Genomic DNA, 15789 nt, shown 5'->3' with positions numbered 1-15789 from the left:
TGGCAGACTTAAGCTGGTGTGGATTTTATTCGTTGGACATTGTTCAAGTCATAAAATCATCTGAACAAAAAAAGAAAATTCTACTAAAATATTTCACACTCTTCACAGAGATGTGGTGAGAGAATGTGACATACCCCAGTTCCCTATTAGCCAGTATTTTCAGTCATGAAAATGAATCCTCTCTCTAGAATACATTTTCACATTTCCAAATGACCCGTCCATCAAATACTGGGAAGTTTTACCCAAGACAGTCACATGCAAATGCAAACACCACAATGAAAATAAAATGGAAAACTTTGCAGTCGAGGGAAAGGGTTTAACTAAAACTATGTGCAGCACGGCAGAGATTCTTAATACCTGCAGTGGGTACCAATTATCCGTTTAACAATATGATTTAAGATATGGCTCAATTACAACAGACTGACGCTACTTTGCATGAGGGATAAGTGGGTGTCCTACATGGCAGATGTAATCTGCAGCATAAAATCAATGTGTTTATATAATCTGATGTAAATTCCAAACAGGACAAGTTTTAACCTGAATGCACTCTATTCCTGTTTTTACGTGTGTAATTATTATGACATTTTAATCCACAGAACCCTTTACAGATGTTTGAGAAATAAAATTTGGATTAAGACAAAAACAAAATTTCACTAAATGCAGTTTTAACAGTTTTTTTTTGGAGTCCCTCATTTCTGTCCAGAGGACACAGCAGCCTTTGTATTTGTCCTTCCTCACACCCACCCCTGCGTCTGTGCCAGCCTGCTCTTTTAGCAGCTGCAGACGACTTCCTCTGTGGGCCTCATGTGCTTCCCCACTCATCACATAATCTGCTTTTGCCCAATTAACACACCTGTATCACTTGTCAGATGCCTTTCGCCAAGAATCACAAGAGCAAAGTGAGAGGAGAGAGGGAGAGGAACTTCTCCCTGTAACTTTCTACTAACAAGTCATGAATCCTCAGCAAGAGAGAAAAAGTCAAATCTTGGAAGTGAGTGTGTTTTTTCCTCGCATGATCCAAGTCCTGGACTTGAGGGCAGAGTTCCCTGCATATGATCCCATACTTAAATGAGAACCAAATGTTTGCTTAAGGTTTTCCTCACTGCAAGTGTGCTGTTTATTTTGACTGGACAGAATGTTCATGGACAATGCCAACCAACTCTGTGGAGGGGGCAGGGGGGGGCGGGGCATTCTCTCTATTGCCCTCAATGGGTTGCTGGTCACATCATCAGGCTATTTATACGTCTGATTGGTGAGAGAAGTGCTCTGGCAGTTTTTGCTGGCGGGATACCTCTGGGGAAAGTCATTTGTCAGGATAACAAATGGAGATCGTGTGTAGTTCTGCATGTGTGATACATTTGTGGTGTTGAATGCGCGCTAAGACAATTTCTATACACGTTTGCCAAAGTGCCGGCCTCGGCCATAAACCATGGCGTGTGCATCGTGGCTAAAAGCTCCCCCACTATTTAGTAGATAAGAATATCTGATAGTTACATTTGCTGACAGGTGATATATTCGAGCGTTGATTGATCTCAAGGCTTTATGTAATCAGTTGCAGCGTGAATCTGATGCTGAGTGTTCAGTAAATACCATGTGGGATCCACATTACCTCAGGCGCTGTTGCAGTGCAGTAAAAGACATCATTAAAAACAGTAGTTCGGTACATTTCTGTAACGCATAATGACGACCGAGATTTAATGTGTTTACATTATTAGATGAGCTAATCGTCATGGTCATTGGTGTAAAAGCACTTCTCACTTAGTCTACACATGCTGTTAAAAAAAAAAGAAAAAGAAAAGAAAGCAGATAGTTATTCAGGAAAAATAAATTGGATTGCATGTGTTATTTAATGTGAAGCATTGAATTAAAATGTGTTTTTCAAGCTGCAAAGCAAACCCGCAAACATGGAATTGCACTGTTTATTTAATTGGTTGCTTGTCTAAAGCACAAGTTCACCCCAGTCCCTGAAGAGCACGTGTTTCCTGACTGACATATAATTGGTATCTAAGGCTGTGTATAGTAACAGGTTTTTATGCAGAGGTTTTTGCAGCCTCCACCCAAATTCCACGGAGGTGAATGGAATTTTGTTTATGGTGCTCAAAGCACGAGAAATGAGGTTTTGTGAAAAACACTCAAACATGTGTCGCTTTGGCAGGGGACATTTATGTTCTCGCGTGAGGGTGGAGCAGCAAAGTTATGGCTTTTGATTTTCTCGGGTCACGTCATCGCTGATCTTCAGCGCGGCGTTGCTTTAAGTCACAAGTCGAATGGCATCATTTCTGTCCGTCTGGGACGCTTCCAAAGTATTACGAAAGCTGACAGGGAGAGCGGGCATCAATGCGACGATGATGCGCATAAATCATACGACGCACTTAATGCCGTGCAGCTGTTCACGCTAGAAAAGTGGCACAATTAAACATATTCAAGTAATTAAGAGGCTTTAAGCTGAGCGGTAAGACAGATGGGTGGCAAATCCATACTAGACAGCTCTCACCACAAGACTACAACAGTATTCAGCGTGCTGTCATTAGGGGGTTTAGCAGAAGTTTAGGCTCGAGGTTTTCTGACAGAGACATTCACTCGATTCACAAACTGCTGCGAGAACTTAACTCTGAAATAATCGTTTTACTCCTCGTTTAGGACCAGGCAGGATTTCTTTTCTTTCTTTTTTTTTAACAATTACTTACTTACTATAAAAATAAAGATGCTGTAAATAAACTGTGTCATTAAAGTGGCCTGATGTCATGCAAAACTGGAAAGACAGTCATTACTCTGTAGGACTGTGTTATTGTTATTATTAGTTGCAAATCAGGCCTTTGTGATTGTCAGATCACATTAAACTGGATTCAGATTAGAACTCCCGTGGTGCGGCACAATACCTGAATGGGCTGCTGAGAATGTATTTCAAGTGGAAAACCATCGGTTACATTTACTGCTCTTTTTTCGACAGATAAAAGCAAACACGTGTTTAACAAAAAAAAAAAAGTCTGAACAGAATCATGATTGAAATGACAGACTGACTGCCAAAAATAGAGCTGTCTATTCCGTGGCTCTTTTGCCCCGGATGAACCTTTTTTTTTGTTTTTCAACCAGGAACCAGGCTTCTTAAACCGTATGGATCAAATTACCCCGCAGCTCGCTGGGGTTTTTCCTCTGATCCTGTACCTTGGCTTTTATGTATGGAATAATGACTGCAAGCCTTTAGATTCATGCTGTGTCTGCCAGCAGCTGGAGTACATTGTCATCCTTAATGCTGGAGTGAGAATAACACTGTTTTTCCATTTGCCTTCCACGGTGTGTTTCTGTGCCCAGGGAAAGCCTGTGTCCTCAAATGCCTGCTGGATATTCACAAAGTCTTCCGAGAGAACGAGCCGGCCTACATACTGAACGATCTGTACATCACAGACTACTGCATCTGGATCCAGAGGGTCAAGTAAGTTCACACACACACACACACACTTCCATCTATGCATGCACACCTCAGAGACTCTTCATCTCAAGAGAACTGCAGCATCTTCAGAGCCGAGGGAAGTGCCACTCAGCCCCCATGATGCATCGGTGATTTAGAGGAGAGAATTAGACGAGGCATTTGTCACAGCGGCTCCGAGTGAATGACCAAGGCAGTGATACATGCAGTCGCTCATCATAACTATTAACATGTGTCAAAAGTGCCATCGCTGAATCTCAAAAGAGCCAGCTGCACTCAGTAGATTCACTGTGTGCAGAAGAAGAGTTTTCCTGTGTGTGTGTGTGTGCATGTGTGTGGACCTATTCTGGCATAAACACTGGCCTTGTCAGGAACAGTAGTCCACATAGTAACCAAAATCAGGTCCTAATGTGGCAAAACCTCATTTCAAACCCTAAGATGTGAATTGTATTTAGGTAAGGCGTGAACTGGTTATGGTAAAGGTTAGGGATGAGATTTTGCTGAGGCTGTCCAAATAATTGGAAGTCAATGCCAAGTCCTTACAAGGATAACTGCACGGACCTGTGTGTGTGTGTGTGTGTGCACTGGAGTCTCTCACATCCTCCCTGCTCCATAACCTTCCACCAGCATTTTAAGCCAATCCTGCAAAATCTGCAATCCCCCACCAAATGATATAGGTTTGAAGGCTCTCGACTCCTCCTTGCACATATTTTACAATTACTTACACATTTCAAATGTGAGCCTGCGAGCACATTACTCAGTAATGAGCTCTGTTTTACTCTTGGCCAGGGTTCAGCCAAGTGGTGTGCTCGTCTGGAAAAAGCCCAGTTGAAAAATGTGTGCCTGATGTTGTAGGCTCGGCGCCCAGATGCAGACACGATAAAAGGTCTGCGGGGATTTAGTGCAGTTTCTCTTCCCTTGTTTCTCTGTACATTCTTATTTCAACATTTTTCCAGCAGTGGACTTGAATTCTGCTCCTCGTGGATGCTGCGGATGCCGGGATCGTACTGTGTGGCAGAAATCAGCGGCTCAGCTCGGGATTCGTGTGATCTCTTATCTCTTGAGGTCTTTGACCCCAGAGGAGACAGGCCCCTTTATCTTACTCTGTAAGCACATGAGGCTGCTGACACTCTGTCAGCTTTCTGAAAATCTCAATCAGTCTCTTCTCCGTTGAGGGGCACTGGAGCCCTGCCTCTTCTCCTCGTTGGACGTTGGAACTAAATGTCAGCTTGACCTCACATGCTGACTCGTACTCCACCGTCCATCGATCATTAAATGGATTAGTCTGTGCTCACTTAGCACAGACCTGTGATTGAATTGTTACATTTCCCCCTTTCATGTGAAGTAGGGCTTTGTATATTGTGAAAGCTGGGCCTCATGATTCTTTTGGTGGTTGGAGTTTCTTCTCCTGCACTTTAATGTTTGACGAAATTTACTCTGAAATGTCTTTATGGTAAATATCACCGTGTATTGAAGCTGTGTCGAGGGATCCACTGTGTGTGGTCTCCCCTCCAACACCAACGTGGCTGAAAGCCAAACTCGTTTGAGGAGCACATGACTTGCTGGTTTATTTTGTGTCGTGTGTGCGTGTGTGTGTGTGTGTGTGTTAACACAGTGGAACTTGCTGGTTGAGGCATCTGAAAGTTAACTTTAAGGGAGCAGAGCATAGAGAAATGGCTTCATGGAGTTTCATAACTTTTATTAATTCTGCAAACATACTGTCAGTGCATTCTCCCTACAACGCCGCTGCCTGTAGTCACTGATAAAACAATGCCACGATGAAAATCGCGAAATTCCTTGGAACATCATGATAACATTTTCAGCTTATATCGCGCACACCCCCCCACAGAGAAGCTTGGATTGTTTTTTATTGTCTCCCCTTGTGCGAGCTGTCATCCCTTGAAAAAAGACATTCAGACGAGTAAAAACCACATCTATCACTGCCAGCCACTTAAAAGAGCATCCGAGCTTAAGTTGCTTTTTGTTGTGTCAGTGTGGGGATTCTGGCTCCATTGAAATTGCATACAGTCTCCTCATGTGGTTTGGGAAACTATGTTCTCATGTTTGTAGTTTAATATTAAAAAGGAACCAAAAGCTGCACGGGAGACTTGGGCCTGAACTCTGTTGCTTTGAATGAACAGACCAACTTCCACCGCCATACATGTGGTTTGTTATGGCAGCTCCCCCCCCCCCCCCCCCCCCCTTTGTGTCTCCTGACAGGTTTGATGACAGATTATGGAGGCATTGTCTTCTCCGGTGTGAGATATTCCCCCGTGCGGGATTTGTCATCCTCGGCTAAGTGAGTGGTCTCTGGGAGCCAGGCGGAAAAATTAGATGTAATCTATACCCCGGATGCAATCGCTGTATCTTGTCACTCCCTGCCACCAGCGAGACAGATGTGATCAGCTGCGCATGATGGACACAGCGATTAATAGGTGTTTGTTGGCTAGGGAGTTGATTTATTTAGTCTCCCTGACTGTCCCACGTGCATTTCTACTCCTAAAGTTCCTCTGACTGCTGAGACATCCGTCTCAAATTTACAGCCTCATAAAGGCTTCACTGTGATTTAAGCTCCGGGGGAAGCACTCGCCTTTTTCGCTCTCACACTTGGAGACAGAGGAGAAGCCTGCACACTGAAATCAGGAGTACAAGCTCAAAGCAATTTGCTCTTCTCATTGTCTCAGTGGTGTGGAAGCTTTTTTTTTTCAACACACTTCTTCCTCTCTGGAAACTGTTTCAACTTGGCCCTCGCACATCCCACCCATTCCTAATTATCTCGGAATTGTTAGCAGAGAGTATTATTCCAAAATGGAGCAGCAGCCTCTCCACTCCATTAGCCTTGGTGCATGCTTTTGAAGGTCCGCAGATGCCAAAGCCCCCACAGAGCTGCTGGACTGCGAAGAAAAAAGAAAGTCGCCTCACTCTCTCTCTCTTTGTCTTCACCCACTTTATCAAAAAGCTGGGAGAGAGGCCAACGTAGATTCATGGCAGCCAGCACAGACAAAAAGCCTATAAGCTTGGTGTTGTGTTACAGTACCTTTGTTAAATCAGAAGGGCTACAACTTCCTTTTTTTTTCCCCGTTAAGGTTCGCTGAGAAAACACCCACCCACCCTTATTAAATGGGTCAATTAGATTCCAACAGGAAAAAAAACATGGCATCATACAAATGATGAGCTCCAGGGTTTAGTCTGGGAGATGGGAAAGGGAGTTGAGTTTCGATATGAAGTCATTCTTGCAAAAGGAATAACTGGCTCTCTGGTGAAAATTTGACTTGTCCATAAGATGTGTGATTTGGACGTTGCTCCTGAGGCTGAAACAAGGTTCAGGCACAGATTACACTTTACTCAAGAACAGGTAATTGGACAGTGGGCAAGTGAGCCGTCCCCAAAAACAGCGGGTGTCGTCTTCCCCTCAGAAGATGAGTACAATGCATCGCAATCTTAAACACCGTCTGCTGTGCCACATGAAAACAACAGAAGGCTGCCAAAAATGAACTTGTAGACATTCTTTTTCTTCCTTCTCTTTGTTTTTTTTTTTTTCCAGTATGAATCAGCCCTCTGGGGTGATTACATATTCTCTATTTCTCCCTTGTCTCATTCATCCCTCGTTTTGTGTGCATAACAGTGTCAGTGGGGAGGGTTTGTCGGCAGCTCCCCCGCAGGGAAAAGCATCTGGAGCTGCAATAACAGGACCGCCTCAGGGCAACAAGGTCACTCATGGGGCGAGCGTGACAGCGCGCACTGGTGGCCAAATGCCTTGAAAAATGCCCTTCTGCTCGTCGGTGTGGCGTTAACGCTCATCCCCCGTGCTGTGAAACGCCGCACCATTCACCTCACCGTACCTGTTTGTTCAGGTGTAAAACACAAGACACTTATTACCAAGATTTTCCCACGGGCTACTTAGCACAAAAGGTTTTTTTCATTTTTTACTTGTACCCGGGGGCTTTTTAACTGGAGAATAAAAAAAAATGGTGTTTGAGGCGATCTCTGTGGTGTGATGCTCCCTGTGGGGAAACAAGTGGGGGGGGGATTTGGGCTCTTGTCAAGCCTGGCAGGTTTTCTGATCCACCTCCCAGCCACACAGCTGATGTGACACCCAGATGTTTGCTGCGAAGGACTTTCCTGCAGCCACCAGGCAGCGTTACACAGCTGTCAAATGCTCGTCCTGCGGAAGGTTTTTAAACAAATAATGAAGCAGCTTTATCTGATGTTAGCCTCAGCACTGAAGGAGATCCTGGAGGCCCCCGCTGGGGAGAACAAAGACACAAATGTCTCCCAGCTAACGGGGATAAGTAGAACAGATTTCCTCCCAGCGTGTTACCACTCCAGTTTTTTTTTGTCTTGAGTACACAGGCTCATCTTAAACACAGACTTACACTCCGTGTTTGCATATTTTCTTCTATCCACAATTGGAGTGCCCACTCCACTTATTACACTAAATTACAGTCTAGGGATTTTTTTTTTCCAGCCTCACATGCCTCTGCATTTGGGTGAAGCCCGTTTAAACAACTGCAATCACCTTTTTGCAACAAGATGTAGTGGAGAGAGGACTGAACAGCTTGTAAGATTTGGATAATTTTTTAAATAACTACAACTTCCTGAAGGCTTTGACTTTTTTTTAAGAACATACCAGTCCAGTGCCTGCACCACTAGTATAAATATTGTATAACGGTTAAAGTTTTAGGTCAAATTTTACACCTAATTGATGAAGTGGGAAATACAGCAGAACATTGACATTGACATTGCCAAAGTACACTTTTAAAGTTGACTATATCTTATATTCCAGCAAACCACAAATGTCTCAAAGGTATTTTTGTTTTTTTGGGTTTTTTTTTTTTTAGAAACATCTTACAGTTATAGATTTGTACATATTTTCTACTGGTTAGGATATTTTATTCACAAAGGCAAAGGAAAGAATTTGGAAACATGGCAACATCGGTAAAATGAGTCCATCTACAACATGAGTCATCCTACAAACCCCCCAAAAAAGTGCATTACCCAGAAAACCTCACAGGAGAAATATTGTGCTTGCATTGTTTTTCAGCATAGTCTCCTTTAACTTCAGTGCACTCGGTCCACTCATGCTCAAGCTTTACTATCCATGTGTGGCAGAAGTTCACTTCTTGTGCCTCTGGATACTTCTAAACAGCACAGATAACTGAAAATGGCAACCACCCACGTGAAATCTCAATTTTGGAAACCAAGTCAGACCTATTGCTTATTTGGGTGAGTGAGGTGCAACTGGCTGAAGTCACATTTGTTTGCTTCTGCCACTGCCACCTTTTCCCATTTTTAATAGGGCTCCAAGATTTCCGCGATATGGGAAAAGCAATTTCAGCGATAAAAATGGAATCATGCAGAATTTCTCATGATTTGACTGTAATTGTGTCTTTTCTGAGAAGTCGGAGCAGTTTTGCGAGACAGTGTTGCGGGGGGTGGGATGTTCTGCTTGGGACCATCTGAGACAATTGCACATTGTGTTGAAATCCTTCAAATAAAATGTTATGTGTATCAGACTTAAAGCACATGATAAAATAGTGACATTTTGTGTTGCAGAAATAGAGTGGATTTCATTGGGCTCTATGCTAATTGTCATCTCTTGCAAAGAAACAATGGCAAATGTTTGAGTTTTTGTGCTCAGTGATATAGAATACAGTTATGTCTCAAATGTGAGTTCAACAAGTACAGTATTTATGTTGTAATTCCATAAACTGTGTGTCTGTCTTTTCTCAGACAGCCCTTAAATATACTCTCCCAACCACTGGTTTGTTGAATAAATACATCTGTGTTTGTTATTTCTTAAATCGAAGTGGCGTCCACTGCCTCCCGACGATTCCAGTATTCAGTCACACTGACGAATCGAATCTCCCACTGTCGGCTTTTATTCCCCTCGGCTCGTCGGGCGTTACATTCTGCGAGTTACACCGAGAAAGCGTTGCGATCGCATTACACAGGCGCGTACATCGGACGACGAGCTTTATCACAAATGTTTTCAATAGCGCAGACGTGCTCAGTGAATGAGCAGGAGTCTGATGAAAGAATTGTCAGATTGTAGTTCAGCTCTGTTCTCTCTCACACACACACACACACACGTACATTCACTTTTCCCAAGGACTCTGGCAGATGGAAGTGTCTTTGTCTCACCAGAAGTTTTCCAACCTTGAAAAAGCCACCCCTCCTCAGTTTAATGAAGGCAAACCACAACAGCAGTGTAGTAATGACTGGATTGTGTACAACATTATCCCTCCCCCCTCCTCCTGGACGGATCCTATGTATTCACCACAGGCTGAGCTTCTCCCACCACAGAGCAAGGGAGGGGAGAGAAAACAAGCGGGCCTTTCCAACGCTAACTCAGTAATGACTTCCCACGGGGGAAAGAGAATACGAGGCTTACTTTGAAGTGGCTGTGCTGCAGGAGGCTCTTCTTGCCCCGGCCTCGCTGCAGCAAGTTCTTACATGGATTTTATAGAGTCTGGGACTGAAACGGGCTCTGTACAGCCTGTAGACACTCATCAGGATCAGGCGAAAGGTTATAGTAATGTCTTCATATCCTGTAGTCATTGTTTGAAAAGGAAATGAGCCATTGTTGAAGTTGTGTAGGACTGGTGAATACTTGCTTTTCTGGCATCCACACATTGTTTCCACAGACTGCAGTGGTGTCGGTTGTGACACGAGCCGTTCATCAATCGCGGGCTCCAGGTAATGTCCAGTCAATCGGGTCCGGACGTTCTTCAGTGTTTATTGTTCACATACTGTGACAAAAATCTGCGGGAGCGTCCAGGCTACGCACGCATTCTCCCGATGTGGATTATCCAGGGGTTTCTCCTGGAAAACCTTCAGATAGCCCCTCTGGAGGATCTCCAGAGAACATCTGGACTTCAGTCTGAAAGCAGCTTAAGAATTCATGTGCACTCACACCAGATTAAGACGTTAATCGATCCACTGCTTTGGTGTAGAAATATTCCCGCCAACTATGTTGCAAAATTTGGATTTATGGTGCCCAGAGGACAATAACTGATGACTATGGTGATTCCCCAGCTTTTCATTTAGCTTCTTGACAAATTGATGACTACAAAATTTGACACAGACATGTTCCCCTCAGGGTAAATTACCTTAACTGTTGGTGATCTGTGTCAATTTTTTTTTGGGGGGGGGAGGCAGAATTTATCTACCTCTGTTGCACTTTGTGTTTAGTGATAATTACCCAGTAATAACATTAACTACCACATTAACGTAAGTGGGTAGTAATGTGCTCAATTTGTGTTTCCCTCAAAGAGGAAGTCACACCTGAATTGCATCCTGTGTCTATCAAAGCATGTGAATGTGTTGTTTCATTAACCGCTAATATCCACTTTAAATAGAATCATGTGTGAATGTTGTGGAACTTGTCACTGCGGAAACGATTTATACTTCACAGTAAGACGGGGCTTAACAACTAAAACAAGTCGGCATTTAAAACAGCTTTTTTATTAAATGTTCTGTGTATTAATGACAAAAAGAGAGATTTGTTGCTCTGTGTCACAATGATCAGATATCAGATATCAGGCTTTGGCAACACATTTATATTACTTGATATTAGAATCCAGTGTTGGTTTTGGTCCTTTTATGTGATTTGTTGACGGCAGAGAAAATATGGATTTCCATTTCTGACCTTTTAACGCAAGAAACAATCAGTTTGAACTTTTTCCTACTCATGGCGTACATGCCTTTCTGACTTGTTTGTGTCTTGTGGGGTTTTATCGGACAGGATTTACAGCTCGACCGTTGTGCATATCACTCACAACTCGGACAACTCTGTGATTGATACCTCAGGGGGGAAGATCCTGCTAGAAATGTGGCTTGGTTCTGTCTGAGCTGGCAAGCTGCCCAAGCGTCTTAGCCGGATAGACATCAGTGGACTTTTTCAAATTCTTCCTCATCGTGACGGACAAAAACTGCCAAAACATTTTTGGAAATGTCAGAAATGTTGGTCTGGCATCCCACCCCCATCCATCCCCTCTCTATTCTTCTCTGTTTCTCCGAGACTACTGTGTATCAAGATAATATATCGCAGCTATAAGATCTGTTTACACAGTCCCTCCTGAGGTCTTAAATGAATACGCAGCCTCTGCATGCTGCTCCAATAAACACTTATGGCTCCAGAATAGGGAGCTCATTAGGACGGCGCAGTAATGAGGAGCCATCCTGGAGCTCAGCACTGGGTTAATTGGGCCAGAGAGGGCAACAGGAGCTGAGTGTGAAAATGTGAATGGCAGTGGAAGAGTAGCCTCTCAACACATACACAACCCCCCATGCATAAACACACACACACACACACACACACACCAGCATGGCTCACACATTTTCATCCCACCCTGAATGGACATAGTCTGAATCGCAGTGACCCACACAGGTCAGCTCGTAATCACCATGGCAATGGGGGCGGCACACAAGCCCCGGCCACGCTGAGGGACGAATAGCAAGCACTTAAGTTTTTGGCAGCATGGCAGGCATTCCCAGTGTGAATAATGTGCAGACAGGGGCCTCCCAACAATCTGATGGCTTTACACAAATGGGGCCTTGTGGGAGGACATTCATCAGTAATAAAAACCCCACTCTCTCTTCAAGGAGTCTGTTGTGTCTTCTGCGGTGACACAGCTACGAAAACTGAGACGGGGAGGACAGGGACATTGTTTAATTCTCTGCTTTATGAGGACATTCTTTTCATCGTAATCTTTCGAGACATTCTGCTGTGAGACTGCAGTTTGCAGCCATTCTCTCGCCAGACTTTTATTGACTGTGTTGCAGTCCGACTTTGTGCAAAACTGCAGTCTGTGGCCATTCGGGGTTCCCCCTGCGTCACCGCCGTGTGCCTGTGCAGTGCTGTCGACGAGCCGAGTTGTTTGTTGTTTGCCGAGTTTGAAAAAAGTATTACTAATGTGTAACGACAGTCGTTAAAAGCATGGCGATTGCTTTAATTAGTATGATGAGGTGTTGAGCGTTACAGAACTGCATTGTGGGTATGTTTCTTCAAGACTATTCTCCCTTTTTTTGCCAGTGGGTTGTCTCAACACCAGTTAAGCAGCCATGAAGAAAACTGCTCTGCTCACTTCCAATAACTGCTTCCAGCACCAAGCGTCATGCACGACCACCAACAAGTGTCAAAGTGACACGTACATGCAAGTCGGCCTTGCGTGTTTCCTTGGTACAGCTGGTCAGAGTCAGTTGGAAAACAACTGTAATGGAGAGAAGAAGGTCGAGGAGATAGTTGTGTCACAGGTGTATTTGAGAATGATCTCATTAATAACAATAATAATCACTATCATCTTCAGCATCTGTTACAAAACTTCCACATTGTAGGTGTTCCAGACCTCTGGACCGTGGCAGATGTGATGTGTATTAAAAATGCAGGATTATGGACAAGAGCCACTGCTCCACCTAGAGCTGACTTACAAATAAAAAAAACATCATTATTATTTTAGGGGTTTTTAACTCATTGTAAAATCGTTGTGTGCGTACAATTCAGGGCATCTTTATAGGAATCTTAATGCTGTAGTTATACTTACATACATACAGCAATAATACTGTAATATTTTAAAAGTCCTACAGTCCTACAACGCTGTCTTGGTTGTTTTAGCTCCATGTGCTCCATGATTTGGTTGTTTGGTAAAAGTTTCAAATTCATTTCACCCACAAAGAACATTTTATTTTCTGACAAATTACTCTTATAAAATAATGAAATCACAGCTCACATCTCTGCTCAGTGTCAATTTCTGCGAGCGTGGTGTGCTTATTACCAATCGTAGGTGCATCTCAGTTTAGCTCCTCGGAATGTGAAGGCGTGAGTGTGTGTTTGTGTGGACTGTGGTGCGAGAGGAGCGCTCTCTCTCTCCCTCTCTCCCTCTCTCTCTCCCTCTCTCCCTCTCTCTCCCTCTGTGTAATCCTGCTCAGTCTCTTATCGCCTCTCACAGGGAGAGCAGCAAGAGCAGGGGGGGGAGGGGAGAAAAGCCCAAGCCCCTGGTATCAGCAGCAGTGCTCCTCAGCCTACATTATTAAACGTCCACATTTCCATATTTTGTTGAGCCCCTTTGCCGCTGCAAATCACCGGCTACTTAGTATTCAGATGAGAATGGGATTTTGGTTAATGGCTATTAGATTTGTAGATGGTTTTCCTGTGGCTATGTCTTTAGTCCACAGAACCACTCAATCAGTCAGTCGTCGTGTTTCACTCTCCTTGTGTTCAAGTCATATTTTTGCTTGAAATAGTTTTTTTTCCTCCCCCTAACTTGTCCTTGTTTCTCTCTTTCCATCCTCACAGGTCCAAGAAGGTGGCAGCCTTTGCTGCTGTGTTACAAAAAGCCTCTCTGCAGAAGAAAGACTTGGAGCTGGAGCTGGAAGAACTAGAGGAGGCAGCAACTATGGTGGTGGAGGAAGAAGGAGAAGAAGAAGAAGCCAAAGAGCAGGGAGCTTTCCAGAGCACTTCGATATCCCACAGTGACAGCAGCGATGAGTCCAGCGATAGCAGCAGCAGTGGCTCGTCTGATGAGAGCGAGGAATTTGAGGCTCAAGGGCAAGCCTGTGCTGAATCCAGCGGAGGAGGAGGAGGAGGAGGAGAGATATGTAAGGACATCCCTCCCCAGCTGCATCCCACCTCTGCTGTCTCTCCCATCCCCCAGGAACCAACGAGCATGCTCATCTCAGCAGTGAGCAAAGTGGAGGCCCTCCCCTCGGCTCCACAAGGCACCAGACAGCTGATCCAGGAGCTCGGGGAGCGGGTGGCAGAGGAGCTGCAAATCTGTCAAGACTCCAGCTGCAAAGACGAGAGGAGCGGTTCACAGCTGAGCGGCGCCGGAGAGGGAAAGAGTGAAGCAACATCTGCGAGGAGCAGCAGTGGGACTTTGTTAGAGCCGAGTCCTCAAAGAAATCCTCTGCTCATTGTGCAAACACAGGAGCGTCCCGATGACAGTGACTTAAAACGCTTCATGAGCTGGAATTAATTGTTGACCCCGGTGGACGTGATGTAGGAAAATCTGTCGGACGTTTTTCGCTTTGAATGTTTTTCCTTCTGTTTGGAATTTCAGATTTTCTCCTGTGTGTTGTGATAACAAGCATCATCTTTATGCTTTAACCTTCTTCTAAAAGGACCTCATTGTTTTTGTCTGTTGTCTGTTGTCTGTGAGCATGTTGATGATGGATTTTGACTACGTTTCACACGGATGTTGGTGATGGTTTCTGGTCGTGAGCTGGTCACGGATTTTGATCAGAATTTTGTGAAACAGTAGTTAAAATGCGAGAGGAAACTTGAGTGGCCTTGGCAACGGGAAATAAAGTTTTCTACTTTATAAAGTACAGACAGGACACCTCATAAAGCGAGGTGTTCTTCTGCTGTCGCTCATCGGCTTCAAGGTTTGCCTCGTACAGTTTGTCAGTGATGGTCTTCTGCATACCGAGGTTATTTAAATTGCCGTTGTCTTTCTATCATTCATTCCCGTCTGGCTTTGTTGATGCTGCTCATTGGATATTTTGTCTTTTTTTTTGAACTCTTGACAAATGTCTGTCAAGCATGCCACATTCAAAGTCATTTAAATCAACATTCTTCCCCATCCTGATGTTTGGTATGAACTTGATCAGGTTGTCTTGACCATGTCTGCGTGCCTGAATGCACACAGTCGCCGTGGATAGTTGTGTTCACTGACAGTTAAATGGTTTAGTGAGTGTATGTTGTACTAATTGATGAACTTGTTTGACCTCATAAAAATCCTCATTCCTTATTTACATGGTTGGTTAATGTGTGTGGGTTTTAGTCTTCCTCGTTTTGTTAAAAGCAGCAGTCTAACCTTCACCTGACTTTACGGCTGTATTATAGTCCCATATAAATATGAACACGTCCATGTTGGATGGAAAACATAGAAGAGGAACGTCATTCCAGGAAGCTGATAAAACATTTGTCATTGTTCTTTGCTGTTCATCATTCACCTAAGGTGACTGGCAGAGCTACTTTGAGGCAGCCATTCTTTCCTTAATAAATAGTAGGAAAGGCACTAACTCCTTCCTAAAGCCCTGGCATTGATTGAAGTGGAAAAGACTCCGTCGGCACTAAAGAGGAGCCGCGGAGCAGGCGGGAGTGATTGATTCATCTGGCGTGAATGGAGGAGCGCAGTCGACGCGGCTCAATATCATCAGCCGCGTCTAGCGGGGCGAGGGAGAACAAACAAGGAAGCGCATGTCAAGCAGATAGATGAGGACTGCGAGGGAGGCTGCGGCGCGGCAGCTGTTTTTTGGAGAGACAAGAGGGAAACGCGGGGGCCTGAGGCAGCACAGAGATAGAAGACCAGAAGAAGAAAAAACACACACTCTGACCAGCTGAGTCATGTCCATCTCCA

General features: G+C 44.3%; 1 protein-coding gene across 1 annotated transcript in view; it reads left to right on the top strand.

Moving 5' to 3' along the window:
* The window catches only part of shq1 (SHQ1, H/ACA ribonucleoprotein assembly factor), a 37507-nt gene extending 22404 nt beyond the window's left edge, over positions 1 to 15103 (top strand). Inside the window, exons 11-12 of the mRNA XM_058632552.1 lie at positions 3313 to 3433; positions 13725 to 15103. Coding sequence (XP_058488535.1) covers positions 3313 to 3433; positions 13725 to 14403 — 800 coding nt within the window. The 3' untranslated portion in view covers positions 14404 to 15103. The remainder of the gene's footprint in view (positions 1 to 3312; positions 3434 to 13724) is intronic.
* Positions 15104 to 15789: the final 686 nt, after the last annotated feature.

This window comes from Solea solea, chromosome 6, assembly GCF_958295425.1.
Source record: "Solea solea chromosome 6, fSolSol10.1, whole genome shotgun sequence".
Classification (NCBI taxonomy): Eukaryota; Metazoa; Chordata; class Actinopteri; order Pleuronectiformes; family Soleidae; genus Solea; species Solea solea.
The sequence above is the reverse complement of the archived record's forward strand: the minus strand, read 5'-3'. Positions and strand labels throughout refer to the sequence as shown.